The sequence below is a fragment of the Pisolithus orientalis genome, assembly GCF_024613125.1.
Source record: "Pisolithus orientalis strain OTSU chromosome Unknown F5J12scaffold_47, whole genome shotgun sequence".
In the NCBI taxonomy this organism is placed as follows: Eukaryota; Fungi; Basidiomycota; class Agaricomycetes; order Boletales; family Pisolithaceae; genus Pisolithus; species Pisolithus orientalis.
In genome coordinates, this window is record NW_026260828.1 from 1 (window position 1) to 14,790 (window position 14,790).

Sequence of the window (14,790 nt, forward strand, 5' to 3'; positions counted from 1 at the left end):
TAACAGTATCAGAATGCATTGACAGCTTTTATTCAGGACAACCTGATGGAGGAACAATTGGCTGCCACTGAAGATATAGTGGAAAGGTGGAATGGGTGGGAAGGCCCCACACCAGAGACAAAAGCAAGGTTTGATTGTATGAGGTCAACTTTCCAGTCTTCAATTTATCCTGGTTCCCAGGAATGCAGCCAAGTATGGGTACAAGTATGTCCAAAACTTTGTGATGGAGATGTGGAGGTATTGCAGAATGCACATAGTGTGTATGGCTGGGTGGAAAAATGAGGAGGGAACTATACAGGAATGCACATGAGTCCACCACATGCTCCTCTAGGCCTAGGTAAGACTCATGCAATGACAGTATGGACTTCAATAATGAAATCACAGATGGAATCCCCTTCAACAATGTCCACACACCAGAAGGAAGCTGGCAAGAGTACCTTGGGGAAACATTTGAGGAACTAGGAACACTGCTAGAGCATGATGGTGAGTCAAGTCCCAAACATGCTTGGAAAAAGACAGCAGCCAAAGCAATGAGGATGGGCAAGGTTGACTCTGTGAAATTGGTGAAAAATGCCAATGGAGAGATTTGGATAGGAGAAATCACAGGCCTTAGCCAGGACCAACTACAAAAAATGGTTCATGGATTTGTGACTGCTCACTACTGAGTGCTATCAGGATTAGCATGCAGAAATCCCTCATCAGCAGTACCATTCAAGAATTTTGGTCATCATCAAGTGGAAATGATAGCAGCCTGCCATCTTCTGGAAGGATTTACCTTTGACCATGACCCAAGTCACATGTGGACAACAACAGCTACCCAGCTGCTGTCCTTTTGGCACAAGCAACAGGAATCCCATCCAAATGATGTGTTTGGATTTCAGAAATGGATTGATCAATCTGGTGAGCTGCAGCCACTGGTGCATAGAACTTTGGTACCCCTCCAGGTTGTGAGGCAGTGGAAATACCAAAAGACACCTGTCCCCAAATGCAAAAAGAATCCTGGAAGGAAAAATGGCAAGGGCAAGGGTAAAGTGCAGGAAGTGGGAGTGGTGGATGATAGTGCAGATGATAGTGCAGACTACAGTGTGGATGACAGTTTGGATGATCACAGCAAGGCTGAGGTGAGTGATGTTGGAACAGATGGTCCCTCTGCTAAAAAGGTGCACCATGTGTGATTTTCATGCATGACAGATCAGCACTAATGCAATTCTGGTCTTCAGGTATCTTGCAGGAGGCAAAACCGTGCCAAGACACCATTCCCTTCTCATTCCCACTCAAATCCCCCACCAACTGATGGTTCCCATAGTGAGTGGCTCTCTGGACCTCCAGCCCATGCAAAGACCCCAGTGCATCATCCACAAAATAATGCACTAACTGATGATAATGGGAGGGAAAGCAATGGCCATGATTCTGATGATGAAGCTGATGAAGACACTTATTTGCCCACCCTATCCAATTCAAAGAAATTGGCAACATCCCTGAATAGTGAGCTTCCTGCTGTAACTTGTATTCACAGCAAACCCTGATCTGCACTCAGGGAGTGAGTACACAACTGAACTACAGGACCACTCAGAATATGCAGATGAAGATGGATTGGAGAGCATTCCTTTCACTGACCACCCAACTGACGAGGGGTCAACAAGCAGAAAAAATGGTGGAAAGCTGAAATCCACCCTGAAGCACACACACAAGGCAAGTTTGGTCATGTTGAATCAGCTGTTATGGCAAACAAGTTTGTGCTGTGTGTCAAGCAGGCTCTGTCAGAATTGAGTGAGCCAGACATGAATTAATGTCCACCTGGGGCCAAATACTCATCCAAGTCCAACAATAATGGATCTGTGACCACCAATGCAGCATCTGCAAATGTGAAACAGGGCATTCCTGGGAGAACCTGGAAGTCACCTCATGTCAGAAAGGCTCCTGCAAGGCCAGATGCAGATGTTCCATCTCCTGATGCAAAGAGATTGTGCAAGCAAACAGGCAGCAATTAGAAGTAGAAGTAGTTGTCAAATCCCTCAAACAGTCAGAGCAGAAACCTTTTTTGGAACTCATGTACAGTCTATAGAGGGCTTAGCCTATTGTGACACATTAGAATACAAGTGTATGGCATGTATGGTAGCTCATGACACCATGGTGGTTGTGAGAGGCATCTTTGATATCAGAGAGAGGGATAGTTAAGTGGAATGGTTGAGCAGGACAATTGAGTGGAGAGCTGAGCAGGACAGGTCTACATATTGGCCATGTGGAAGTGACTGGTAGCTATCTATGTAGGGAGATATTGCTGCTCATCTCCCATGTATTGCTGTTACCCAAAATTTGGCTCCATCCACCATTGTCCAACCCAATAGCCAAGATCTGACATCCTTCATCTCATGGTGTGAATGATATTCTTGCCATTGTTCCTACAAGTTTAAATCTTGATTGATCATCAACCTATCAGTGAACCCATCATCATTGAATATGTCCACCAAACAGTCCCACCAAGTTCATTTCCATCGTCAAGGTGAGGTTGTCTTCATTGTTGGATCAAGCAACCTAAGCCTTCCACAGCTAATGTAAGACCAATTGAGCCAAGGCAATCTAGCTCCCATGTGAAGCAGTCCAAAAATCTGGAGGAGACACTAGTACAACTGCATGAGTTGCAAGAGCCAACCCCTCCACAAATTGTCTCAAGTGGAAGGGCAGATATGGCAGGGTCAAACATGGATATTGTGGCCAGTGAGTGAACATGATTTCTCTCCAAGCTAAACAACAAACATTCTTTCACTATAGATTCATGTGAAAGCTTGCTGGATCAGTTCCTGCAGGAAAGGGAGCCAACTGCTCTGGCAGAGGGTGGAATTGTGGCCAGTGAGTTGGCATGATTGCCCTTCAAGCTAACGAATAAACTGATTTTCTAGTAATAGATCCACATGACAACTTGATGAATCAGTTCCTGAATGAACAGGAACCAACTGCTCCCCCAGCAGATGGTATGAATGTGGATCTACTCAAGCAATTGCTGAATGCACAGAAACCATCAGCACTGCCAGTCATGCACAAGAAATTAAACAAGATGGATGGGTCTTCAGCACCTGCACAAGATGTTACTATGCAGGTCAATTTTCTGGCAGATTTGCAGAATGTGCAGGAACCATCTCCTCTGCCCATCACCCATGAATCATCAAATCTGAGGGACCAATCTCCTTGACCTGATTCTCCAACTAACCTGCTTGCTCAATTGCAGGATATGAGGGAACCAACACCTCCACCACTTGTTTCAAATGTACCCATCAAATCTTTTGACTTGGCAGTGGATGAGGACAATGGCACAAACTGTTTGACTTTTGGCATGCCTGAACAATCAGAGATGAGGGATCTTTTCAAAGAAATATGCAACAGTGAGCATTTATTTGGTTCTATTCATGTGATCAGTGATATCCATTGATTATGTAGGTGCACTTCCATCCACACAGCAATCTCTTCAAATGGAACAATGGGGATTGGCACCTGTTCCATGTTGTGATCAAGGTATGGGCATGAAGTTAATCTGATACACCATTGGCATTGATAATTTTAGTCCTGTGCACCTTACATGCTACAGTATCTTGCTACTGCAGAGTCACCACTCCCAGTGACACACCATTCAATCCCACCCTCAGTAGGCACCTTGTGCAGGCTGCAAATGCCATTGCAAGAGAATTGGGCACAGCTGCAAGGGACCAGTATGGTGCAGCCTCTCAGGGCCTTTAACTCATCAATATGCTCAATTTGATGGAAGTCATTTGTTATCCATGTTCCACCTTTGAAAATTGTCCTGAGCCATTCATCACCAGCCAATCACACCCATCTTCCCAGTCTGTGGTAGAGATGGGTATCCTCTACTTGGCATGCTGGATTGAGGTGGCCTCTGTACATCTGAAGCAGACTGCCAATATTGCAGGATGGCTGACACATTGGTTTGCGAAACCTAGCAATGGACTTGGTAGGTCTTACATCAATTTTTCACAATGTGGGACTGATACATAATTCCTTCAGAATCAGCTTAATAGCTTGATTCTGGTGATGGTGTTGCATGCCAGTTATACTCCTCCCCTCCTGGCATGCTACCATGCATACCTCAGACACAAAGATGATGAGGTTAGCTTCTGCAATCAAATGCAGCTAATTCCCCTTAGTGCATTTTGCATAATCAACAATATCAGTGCCATCATCCCACATTGGACCCCCCACACAGCTGATCCCAATTCTGGCTTTGCATTCCCTTGGTGGCTATATCATTCTGAGGAATACACAGTGGATTCCCAAAGATTGCAAGGCAAGGGATTGTTTTCTGTGGCCTGGGATTTTTTTAAGGTATGCTGCTTATTCTCATCACTGCAAATAGTTGATGATGGCCCAGGGCTTATGGCCATTGCCTGAGGTGCCAATCACAGACTGTCTCAATGGCCATATTGAGGAGCAGGTAAACTACTGCATTGAAAATATTTGGAAATATGCCAATGTTGTCAATGGTCAGGGTTGACAAATTGACCATTTCTATGCTAGGTGGTGGGCATTGGGTGGGTTGTTGGGCATGCCACTTCAATAGTTTACATGTTTTTGACTGTGCAGTTGGTTGTATATACATTGCTTTGAATGTCAATCATCTATGAGATACTGCCCATTTGCATGATGTCTGGACCCCCACCCATCCATGTGATGTCTGACAATCCACCCATCTGCATGATGGCCTGAGTAGGTTTACTTTTTTTGCAGTTTATGATGCACACCCTTTAGCTCTGAGTACCTGCCCAATCTATGATGTTGAAGCACCCACCCATTTGCAAAATCTTGGCAACACCACCTGTCTGAAGTTTGAGAGCCAGCATATCCTAATAAAATACAAGATGCACATTGCCTACTAAATCTTACATTAAATTCTGCAGCTTCAAATCAACAGTTTTCCAGTTGCAACTGGTCTAGGTAGTAGGTTGTCCAACTGTGGTGATTGACACATGGGAATGTTGTGAGTCAAAGTGTGGTTCAGTGGTGAAAACCAACCAAAACCAACACAAAAGACAAAAAGAGTGAGTGGTGGTGTGCCTATGTGGTACCTAGATGGTAGAACCTTTGAGCTGGGTGGGTTTTTGTGAGCTACAACACTCAAAGATGAGTGCTGAGGGTTGGGGGTGCTCCTGATGAAGAGGGAGCAAGAATGCAATAGCAAGCGATAGGGTAGACTGCTGTCAGCCTACAGAAGGATGGATGACAACTTAATTTGATGTCCTAAACTGCACTGAGCTCAGGGAGGGCTTGGAGTGAAGTATATTGATGATAGACAAGGATAAGCAAAGTAGACAATAGTTAGACCCTTAATAAAGTCTCAACTATCAAAGCTGCTGAATGAATTACTGAGTGATGATAAAATTCAAGCAAGAGGGGCTCTCTGATGTCTTTTTTTTGCTATCTAAGTACAGTGATTTATATACAGTACAGGGTGCAAACACTTGGTAAGTGATTGGTAACTGATGAGTAAGGAATGTAAGCAATGGGTAATCATCTTGGAAAGCATTGGTAAGCATTGGTAAGGATTAGAAAGCCAAAAGGTGAAGGATCAGTAAGCAAAGTCAAAAGATTGGCAAGTATTGGCAATAGGTGAGTCAAAGACAGTCAGAACATCAACATATGAGTCAAGTAATGTCAGGAACTGGGAAAGCGCACTAGAATCACATTAGGGGGAGGCTGTGCATGTCACATCTCAAAGAGATTGCTTCTAGGCCAAGGTGGGATGACAGAGAGGCAGTGCTGATCTGATGCTGATACAGTACATCTGAAAGTGGACAGGGTGAGTCAGATGTCAACAGGGGTCAAGCTTTGGGGGTCTGTGGGGTGACAGGAGCATAGGGGATTGCAACTTTCCCCCCCAAACCATCCTCTCAGTGAAGCAAATAAAAACTTCATGAATGAGGCTCTGTTGGAAGAGAGGATGAAGGGGGAGTGTCTTCTGCTGTATCTTGCAACAAGGAGGCAAGATGTGCATCATACTCATCCTGGATGTGATCAGGGAGAGTGGAGAACAATAGATTATACTGTAGCTGTCGCAATCTTGGAAGAATGACAGATGAGACTGGTATGAAGACATTGCAGGGAGCAGGGAGGAAGGATCCATATGCTTCTTGGACTGGAGTGACTGAAACAACCACATAAGACCATTCCAAGTGAATGACAGACTGAGGCAACCAAGGAATGTCCTCCTAGAGGTTATACTGACAAAAAGAACACACTGTCCAAGCTCAATGGGCTGAGAGGGCACTGACAAGGGTGGGATGTACCAGGATGCTTCAGGATGGAAGCTGGTAGGAGCTCCTGGTAGATATAAGTAGCCATGGTCCCTAGCAAAGGGGACAAGCAAAATGATTGATGTGGAGGTGGCCATATCAGAAGAATTAGCAAAATGAGCATCTTTTGGAGGGAGTGCTGTAGAAATGTGTGGAGTGTGCAAATCCTTTCCAATCTTGGAAGGTAGGATCATGTGGCTGAGCACTACAAGCGAGTGTTGGAATGGTCTCAGTATTTGCAGAGACAGTGGAGATATGTCAAAAACCAGAATGCCATACACAGGCACTTAAGAATTTTAACCAGTGCTTAACTCACTCCCTTTCTTTTTCTTTGGCACTGATGACTCATTCTTGTGTGAGGGATGACTGCCAACATTTCTGGCTGTCCTTCTTCGCATGAGGGCTATGGTCTTCATCTCCATTCATCAGCTGTATCCATGTCCACCTCACCAAACACCTTTGGTGTGTGACAATGTGCACTGACTGATGTATATTGGCATGCATGTAGTACACCAGGCATGCTCTGTCACTGTCTACAGCTCCCACCCCATGCTCCAATGCCAAACTTGAAAATGCAATGATCATCCCTGGGTTGTAGCACAGCTGCAGATTCAACATTGGAATGACAAAGTCCAAGGGTGGGTAGTTGCCCACAGTTACCAGCATGTCATACCATGGATCCCATCCATTGATATCCCTGTCGTAACAAGTTGCCTGATTCACCATCACAGACATGCTGCTATATGTGGAGCTCCATATTGGCAGTATGGAGCTCATATCCAAATCCACCTGCTGTTCTGCCTGTTCACAAAGGTGGATCAATGCTTCCCTGCCATCTGCATACATTTGTCGATGGATGACATGCAGGATCACAGATAACAGGGCATTGGTATCAGACATTTGGTCAACCCATTCCCTTGTAGAAGTGCTTTCTGTCCTGGATTTGAGCAGCCATGAGGCTTCTGGGAAGCCATTTTGGGGCTTCAAGATGGATGAGCACTTTATTCACAAGGCAAGAAATGATCACCCACCCCATGACCCTGTTGAAACCATGCAGGTGAGAGGTTGGTGGTGCCTTTCAACTCAGCATTATCACAGAAACATGACTTGTCCATCTGCCATGCCTGTGGGGAAGCCTTTATGCTCTCCTGCAGTAGTTCCCTCAGAAGATGAAGGCAGTTCCATATGTCAGCCTGCCATTCCATTAAGTCAGTAGAATATGAGATTCTGCATTCCCTTACCCTTCTTTTTGGGCTGAGAGCATCTGGCAAATACCATATGCAGATGGTGTTTGAGTCAGTCACCAGAATGGATGGCTCAGTCACTTCTGCATATCTCTCAGCAGCTTCTGCATTGCAGGTTTTTCCACCCCAATTTTTCCCAATGTTGACTGCAGAAAGATGAAAACTTCCATCACACCATTATGATGGACTTACTTGGGTGACAATAGGCCTGTGAGATTACTGATGATATGTGATCCACTTCACATAACACTGGAAACAGAATTGATATATCTAGAAGGGCACAAGGTCCACTGAATACCTCCTCTTGAAATCTGGCTTTCATGTATGACACAATGCAGTCTGTTAGTTCCATTTGCCATCCATGGGGGGTTTTAGATGTGTCTTGCATAGTATTCATGCTTGGGGTGGATGAGGTTGGAGTTGTATAGCAGGCAAGCTGCTTGCAGCTTGTTGGAAAATTATGGCATGTTGGGATGCTTGCCTCAATATTTTACTGTGATCTGATCAATATGTTGTGACACTACACATGCTATTGGTGTTGGGCCTGTCTTATGTTGTGACAGGGGTGGATCTTACTAGATAGACCCATCCTTGTTTTATGTCAATATAAAAGATATTACTGAAGGGCCCATCCATATGCTATGACCATATACATAATACTGCTGAAGGGCCTGTCCTTATGTTGTGACTGCATAAATGATACTGCTGAAGGGCCCTTCCATATGTTGTGACACTATAAATGATATTACTGATGGGCCTGTCTTTATGTTGCAACAGGTGTACATGTTGCTATTGATGGGCCCATCCTTATGTTGTGACAGGGGTGTATCTTACTAGATGGGCCCATCTATGTGTTGTGACACTGTAAATGATATTACTGACAAGCCCATCTTTATGTTGCAACAGGCATACATGTTGTGACCATGTAATTGATATTACTGACAGGCCCATCCTTATGTTGGGATGGGTGTATCCTACTAGACAGGCCCATCTATGTGTTGTGACACTGTACATGATATTACTGATGGGCCCATCTTTATGTTGCAACAGGCATACATATTGCTATTGACAGGCCCATCCATGTGTTGTGACTCTGTAATTGATATTACTGACAGGCCTGTCCTTATGTTGGGACAGGGGTGTATCTTACTAGATGGGCCTGTCTATGTGTTGTGACACTGTAAATGATATTACTGACAGGCCTGTCTGTATGTTGCAACAGGCATATGTGTTGCTATTGACACACCCACCCATGTGTTGTGACCATGTAATTGATATTGCTGACAGGCCTGTCTTCATGTTGTGACATGGGTGCACCTTACTAGATGAGCCTGTCCATGTGTTGTGACCCTGTAAATGATATATATTGAAGGGCCTGTCTTTATGTTGTGACAGGTACATCTTACTATGGACAGGCCCACCCATGTGTTGTGATGGTATAAATGGTATTATGGGAGGGCTTGTCCATATGTTGTGGCAGGGATGCATCTTACTAGACAGGCCTGTCTATGTGTTGTGACACTGTCAATGATATTACTAACAGCCCTGTCCTTCTGTTGCAACAGGTGTACATCTTGCTATGGACAGGCCCATCTATATGTTGTGACAGGGGTATATTATCCCAAAGATGGGCCCTTCTATATGTTGCCAACTCTGTAATCTATCATAGAGGGTCCCCTCTTTATGTTGTGACCCTATAAAGCATATGATGGGTGGGCCCATCCATATGTTGTGACCTTCTTCATGATACAATAGGTGGGCCTGTCCTGATATTGTGACTGGGGTGCACCCTACCATGGATGGGCCATCCATGTCTTACAGCAACTCAGTATACTTAATTGGTCACAGGCCCATCTATATGTTGCAGCATCCTTACCCTCCACAGGCCCTCCCATATGTTGTGGAATTGTGCTTACAGGACCATACATATGTTGCTCTCACTATAGGTCCTCAGGCCTGTCCATGTGTCATGGCTAATCTATTTAGATGGGCCCATTGCAGGGTCTATATAGGAGGAGGCTTGCATGTAGTGAGATATGTGGTTTGTAGGCTGGGATTACTATCTGGTTAGATGGAGCACATCTGGTGGTCAATAGCTGTTTATATTTGAAATTTGTGCTGTCTGGGATTATAAGTTGAAGTTTGCAATGAAACTCATCTGTAACTTATGTAAGCAAAGCTGTTCACTCAATGATGGCAAGACAAATATTACAACTTGTGTTAGACCCATATCTTGCTCGTTTTCACACTGCATCTCTACCTTCTTGCAAGGATGGTACCACTTCACAATAGCTCCCCATTTAACACCAGATTGTCCTGAAAGGCCAAGCAGTGCTGGAGTTACTCACATTGCTGTGGAGAGATCAACCCTCAAGGTCTTGTTGTTGTGTCTTGTCCATCTCTACTCTGTTCCTCTCACTTGTTGGGCCATTCATTCCCCCTGCTGAGACATCTCTGGAGATGTCTCATCCATGCAATTCTGCATGGCAATTGTTGGGATATGCCTGTTTTTGTGGTCAGAAGGGCTGCCTTTGGAAGCACTTTGGCATGTAACTTTGGATCAGGTCATCCAATCAACATCAGTCCTTTTTCTCCATGCCTGCCTAACAGTCCACTAACATGTCCCAGATTTCTGTACTGATTCCCCCACCCATCATCATTTGAGGGACTCCCCTCTCCTTCCCCCCAGGTTGACTTGTGCACATGCTGTGTCTCACCCATTTCGCTTTTTTGGGACCTGGTACTACTCATTGAAGCTTTCAAATGGTGTATGGTGCATCATGCCCACAGCTGTGGATGTGGAGATATGTTGGGGCTGACTATGCACATTTGCCCCATTCCTTTTGCTCCATGTTCATCATGGTCCCCACTGTGGTCTCCTCCAGTTTCATGCCATTTCAACCAACCATTGTCATTCAGTAGTCTCCCCTTCCACATTTCACAGCATTGTGTATGCCATATCTCACTCATTTCTCCACCAGATCTCTCACTTTCTAGGAACATGGTACCAATTGACAAGCACTTTTGAACAATATATTGTACATTGCAGTAACTGCATTGCATGTGGAGATACCTTGGGACTGGGAGCATGGATCCTATGCACCAGAGATCATATGATGCATATGAGTCTAGACTGGTAGTAATTGTCCCAATTTGTGGTGATGGTGAGAAGAAAGACCTCTGGCATGCTGGTAAGTCCAGCCTGTAATCCCAGGTGTGTGAGGCAATTTCAGAGGCCTGGTGATTCACAGTCTGGGAATTACATTATTTGAACAATATCACTGATTTAGTTTTAAATAACTCTTGTATATTCCATATCACATAATGGAAGCATTATCCAAGATGCCAATTCCAATATGTGGCAATGAAGTGCAGGAAACATTATTTGAACAATATGACTAATTTTCATTCAAGTATTGCAAGGTTACTTTTCACATAATGTTGCTCCCATGATAATGGAATTACATTAAACCAATAATGACACATACAAAGAAGATATTTGGACCAACTTTTTTGATTTCATAAGCATATTGCACAATACAAGATGTTAACATTATACAAATTTGATTTAAGATATTTCTGTCATAATGTCACACATACTATTTTGAAGTTATTGAAACTAATGTTTACTATAATGTCCTGAAATATGGTAAACATTATTGGAATCTGCACCTTGTGCAAGAGGAAAAAAGGGCACATATGACATTTGCACACTAGACACATAATATTACAGTGGCTCAAAAAAGTGTCCCAATGATGGGTGATTTTGGAAGGATTTGAGATTCATGAGAGAACCAGTAGGAATCAGTTCAAACTACTGCAGGAGCAAAGGTAGCACTGACTGTTGCCTTGACAGCAAGGGCTTGTTCATGTAATTTGGTTGCCATGGAACTGAGATATAACCATTTTAAAATGACATGTCATTGGGACACTTTTTTGAGCATGATGTTGTCAGTCATTATCTAGTAAATAACTTAATGATTTGACAACTTCTGAAGGATGTTTTGCATCAGTCTTGCCTGATTATGTAATGTACATAATCCTGAGCCATAAAAGAGGCTTGGTGCCCACTCAGCTAACCCTACTCCACCATGAAATGCATTTTTGCCTCTGCTGGAGCAAATATCCATCTTCTTTCTGAATCTGGCATTTCTGCTCACCAAATCCTCTAAAGCTGGTCTGGGAATGTCTACTGTGGCCATGGTCATCACAGAGTTCCAGCTAGATAAGGAAAACCTCAAAATGGTACATTCTCACCAGCTTTCTTCTACTGGCAGGAGGGTAGTCTCTAGTGTGACCTCTGGAAGACCTGAAAATGCCATCCAGGCCACCCATATAATAAGAGTGGCCCTTTCCTCTCCTGTCTCTTCCCAAACTGTTTGTAGTATGCTCAATTCTGCATCCCTGACAGCTGTAGTCAAGCAGGAGAAGCCACTCCATCTGGCAAGCACAGGCAACAGGGACCTTCCTTTGCTCTTAAGCACCAAAACTGGACTGGGGAGGACTGGACTAGGGTCATTTGGTCAGTTGAACCCAATATCAATAGTATTGGGTCAGATGGAAAGAAATATGTGTTGAAAATGGTAGGGCAGCCTTTGCAGGATAATTCTCCTGCTTGACTACAGCTGTCAGGGATGCAGAATTGAGCATACTACAAACAGTTTGGGAAGAGACAGGAGAGGAAAGGGCCACTCTTATTATATGGGTGGCCTGGATGGCATTTTCAGGTCTTCCAGAGGTCACACTAGAGACTACCCTCCTGCCAGTAGAAGAAAGCTGGTGAGAATGTACCATTTTGAGGTTTTCCTTATCTAGCTGGAACTCTGTGATGACCATGGCCACAGTAGACATTCCCAGACCAGCTTTAGAGGATTTGGTGAGCAGAAATGCCAGATTCAGAAAGAAGATGGATATTTGCTCCAGCAGAGGCAAAAATGCATTTCATGGTGGAGTAGGGTTAGCTGAGTGGGCACCAAGCCTCTTTTATGGCTCAGGATTATGTACATTACATAATCAGGCAAGACTGATGCAAAACATCCTTCAGAAGTTGTCAAATCATTAAGTTATTTACTAGATAATGACTGACAACATCATGCTCAAAAAAGTGTCCCAATGACATGTCATTTTAAAATGGTTATATCTCAGTTCCATGGCAACCAAATTACATGAACAAGCCCTTGCTGTCAAGGCAACAGTCAGTGCTACCTTTGCTCCTGCAGTAGTTTGAACTGATTCCTACTGGTTCTCTCATGAATCTCAAATCCTTCCAAAATCACCCATCATTGGGACACTTTTTTGAGCCACTGTACATGGTGTGAATGACTGACTACTCCCAAGTGCCTGCACAAATTGCCTCACAGAACTGCTGATGTGCTACTAAAAATGAGTGGGATGCAAGAATGGAGAGTACACTGTCCTTCCAGTCTGCCTCTGAGAGTGATTCCACAACTTTATTCCCAGGAAGATAGTCAAGTTTCTCCAACTTCTGTTGAGCATGCACTGATGGCTGATAAGTAATACAAAACTCTGAGAGTGAAATTTTGTGTGTCATAGTGGAACTGGGTGAAGAGAACATGGTCATACTTTGACTGGACAGTAGTGGGATTGGCATGGGCAGAGATGTCATGTTTGGCACATAGTAGCCATATGAGCAAAAGGGAATCAGTAGTAGTAGGAAGTAAGAGCCAAATGGATACATAGGGTGGGGGCCAGGGGCACGCCAAAGGCCATGAGGCCCAGGTGCATTGTGGTGGTCTTCATTCCATGCACCAAGGATCAGATTTGGAACATCCACTAGCATTTGGCTAGCAGGAATAGCAGGCACCTTCATAAAGTGATTGGACATTGGTGGGTCATCACATGTTGTGGTTGGTGGCTATCAGGGTTGTCAGCAAGGTATTTGAATGAATATTAACTTATGTAAATAGAACTTACAAATGGTGGAGTCAGGGGAGGCTTTTTGCTCATTTGCCTGCTCCACCAATGCCACCCCATTGCCTATTGGATCAGGCTTGTTGGGGGGGTTCATAGCAGTGAGAATGCCAACTTAGACATTGATGGTGTAGGGAATGTGCATCATGCCTCATTTGCAATTTGGAATGACTCAACATGCAACTCAAAAAATTCCAGAGTCTCATTACACTTGGGAATTGCTGTAGACCTTAGGGGTTCCTTGAGCATTGACCAAATATAGGTAGGCAATAAACAGATTGTGCTTTGCATTATTGTTGGAGACATATTCCCTCCTTTTCTTTGGTGTGATGTTTACTGACATACATTGCTTAGACTGCACAAGTTATGTTGGAGTGCCTCAGATTATCCTACTTTCACTTGGAGGAGAGGAATAGGGTTGGAAAAATCAGAGCTAAGACCTGAAAGACAACCTGAATGAGTTCTCTGGGCAACCTATACTACAGAGATGTCCCTACACATCTGAAGTGCACATAGCCAAAGCAGTGATCATGACACCACCAGTGGCATCATCAGGAAATGTGAGGAAGCAACATGTAAGTAAAAGAAAGCCCCAGAAGGGTGTAGAACCATGTGCCAAGATTAGATTAGATAACTATGATAAGATAAGACAAGATGGGAGTAGACAAAAGAAAAAATATGGTCATTACACAAAGTTGGTGCAGGTGAGAAAGACTATGGTAAGAAGAAAGGGGGTGACAGATGCAAGAAGCTGACATTGCCCAAGTTAAGTCATGGAGAATGATGGGTGAAATATAAACAAATAGTGCATGCTCAGCTCTCTTCAATGACATCATCTTGTGGGATCAGCACTAGTGCAAGTAATTACTCACAGCAACCAGTTATGATAAGACTGTGGAGCTTTGCCAACACTGAAACCTCTGCAGCTACATAAATAACATAAGAACAACATCAAAACCACACCCCTTCACATTCACAATGTCCTACATGCCAGTGAGTGTACCAAATTCAGTGCTGATCTACCAGTATTGAGAGGAAATGGCACAGGAAAGGAAAAAGAGCTGTATATGATGAGGTAGTGGAGGGATATAAGGACATCACTGGGATAAGGCTCATAACCAGGGGAATGGCACAGGACTCAAGGAACATTTGACAGTATGCAACAACTGTCTGGGAAATATCATTGCAAGCAGGGAGCACTGTGAGTTTATATATGCCAAAGAAGTGACAGAGGGGTAGAAGAGAATAGTGGCTGGGGGCATATTGACCAGTTGAGGGGTCTTCCTGGTGAATTGTTATGCAAGTACTTGGATGCA

The 14,790-nt window shown here is 44.0% G+C and overlaps 2 protein-coding genes across 2 annotated transcripts; both read left to right on the plus strand.

Moving 5' to 3' along the window:
* Positions 1 to 36: 36 nt before the first annotated feature.
* F5J12DRAFT_963487 (uncharacterized protein) lies at positions 37 to 1,991 on the plus strand (the record flags this gene model as incomplete). The annotated part of the gene is made up of 9 exons (XM_051749970.1): positions 37 to 128; positions 181 to 237; positions 359 to 483; positions 676 to 1,121; positions 1,221 to 1,305; positions 1,330 to 1,485; positions 1,517 to 1,540; positions 1,633 to 1,770; positions 1,855 to 1,991. Coding segments are annotated over 9 exons (1,260 nt in total), but the record flags the coding sequence as incomplete, so codon positions are not given.
* Positions 1,992 to 2,460: 469 nt separating this feature from the next.
* Positions 2,461 to 4,504, plus strand: F5J12DRAFT_786006 (uncharacterized protein; the record flags this gene model as incomplete). Its single annotated transcript, XM_051743346.1, has 10 exons — positions 2,461 to 2,503; positions 2,551 to 2,718; positions 2,773 to 2,850; positions 2,901 to 3,097; positions 3,227 to 3,380; positions 3,436 to 3,510; positions 3,584 to 3,704; positions 3,816 to 3,964; positions 4,217 to 4,335; positions 4,367 to 4,504. The coding sequence occupies 10 exons, from the start codon at positions 2,461 to 2,463 to the stop codon at positions 4,502 to 4,504; spliced, it is 1,242 nt and encodes a 413-aa protein (XP_051595821.1).
* Between the last annotated feature and the right edge of the window lie 10,286 nt (positions 4,505 to 14,790).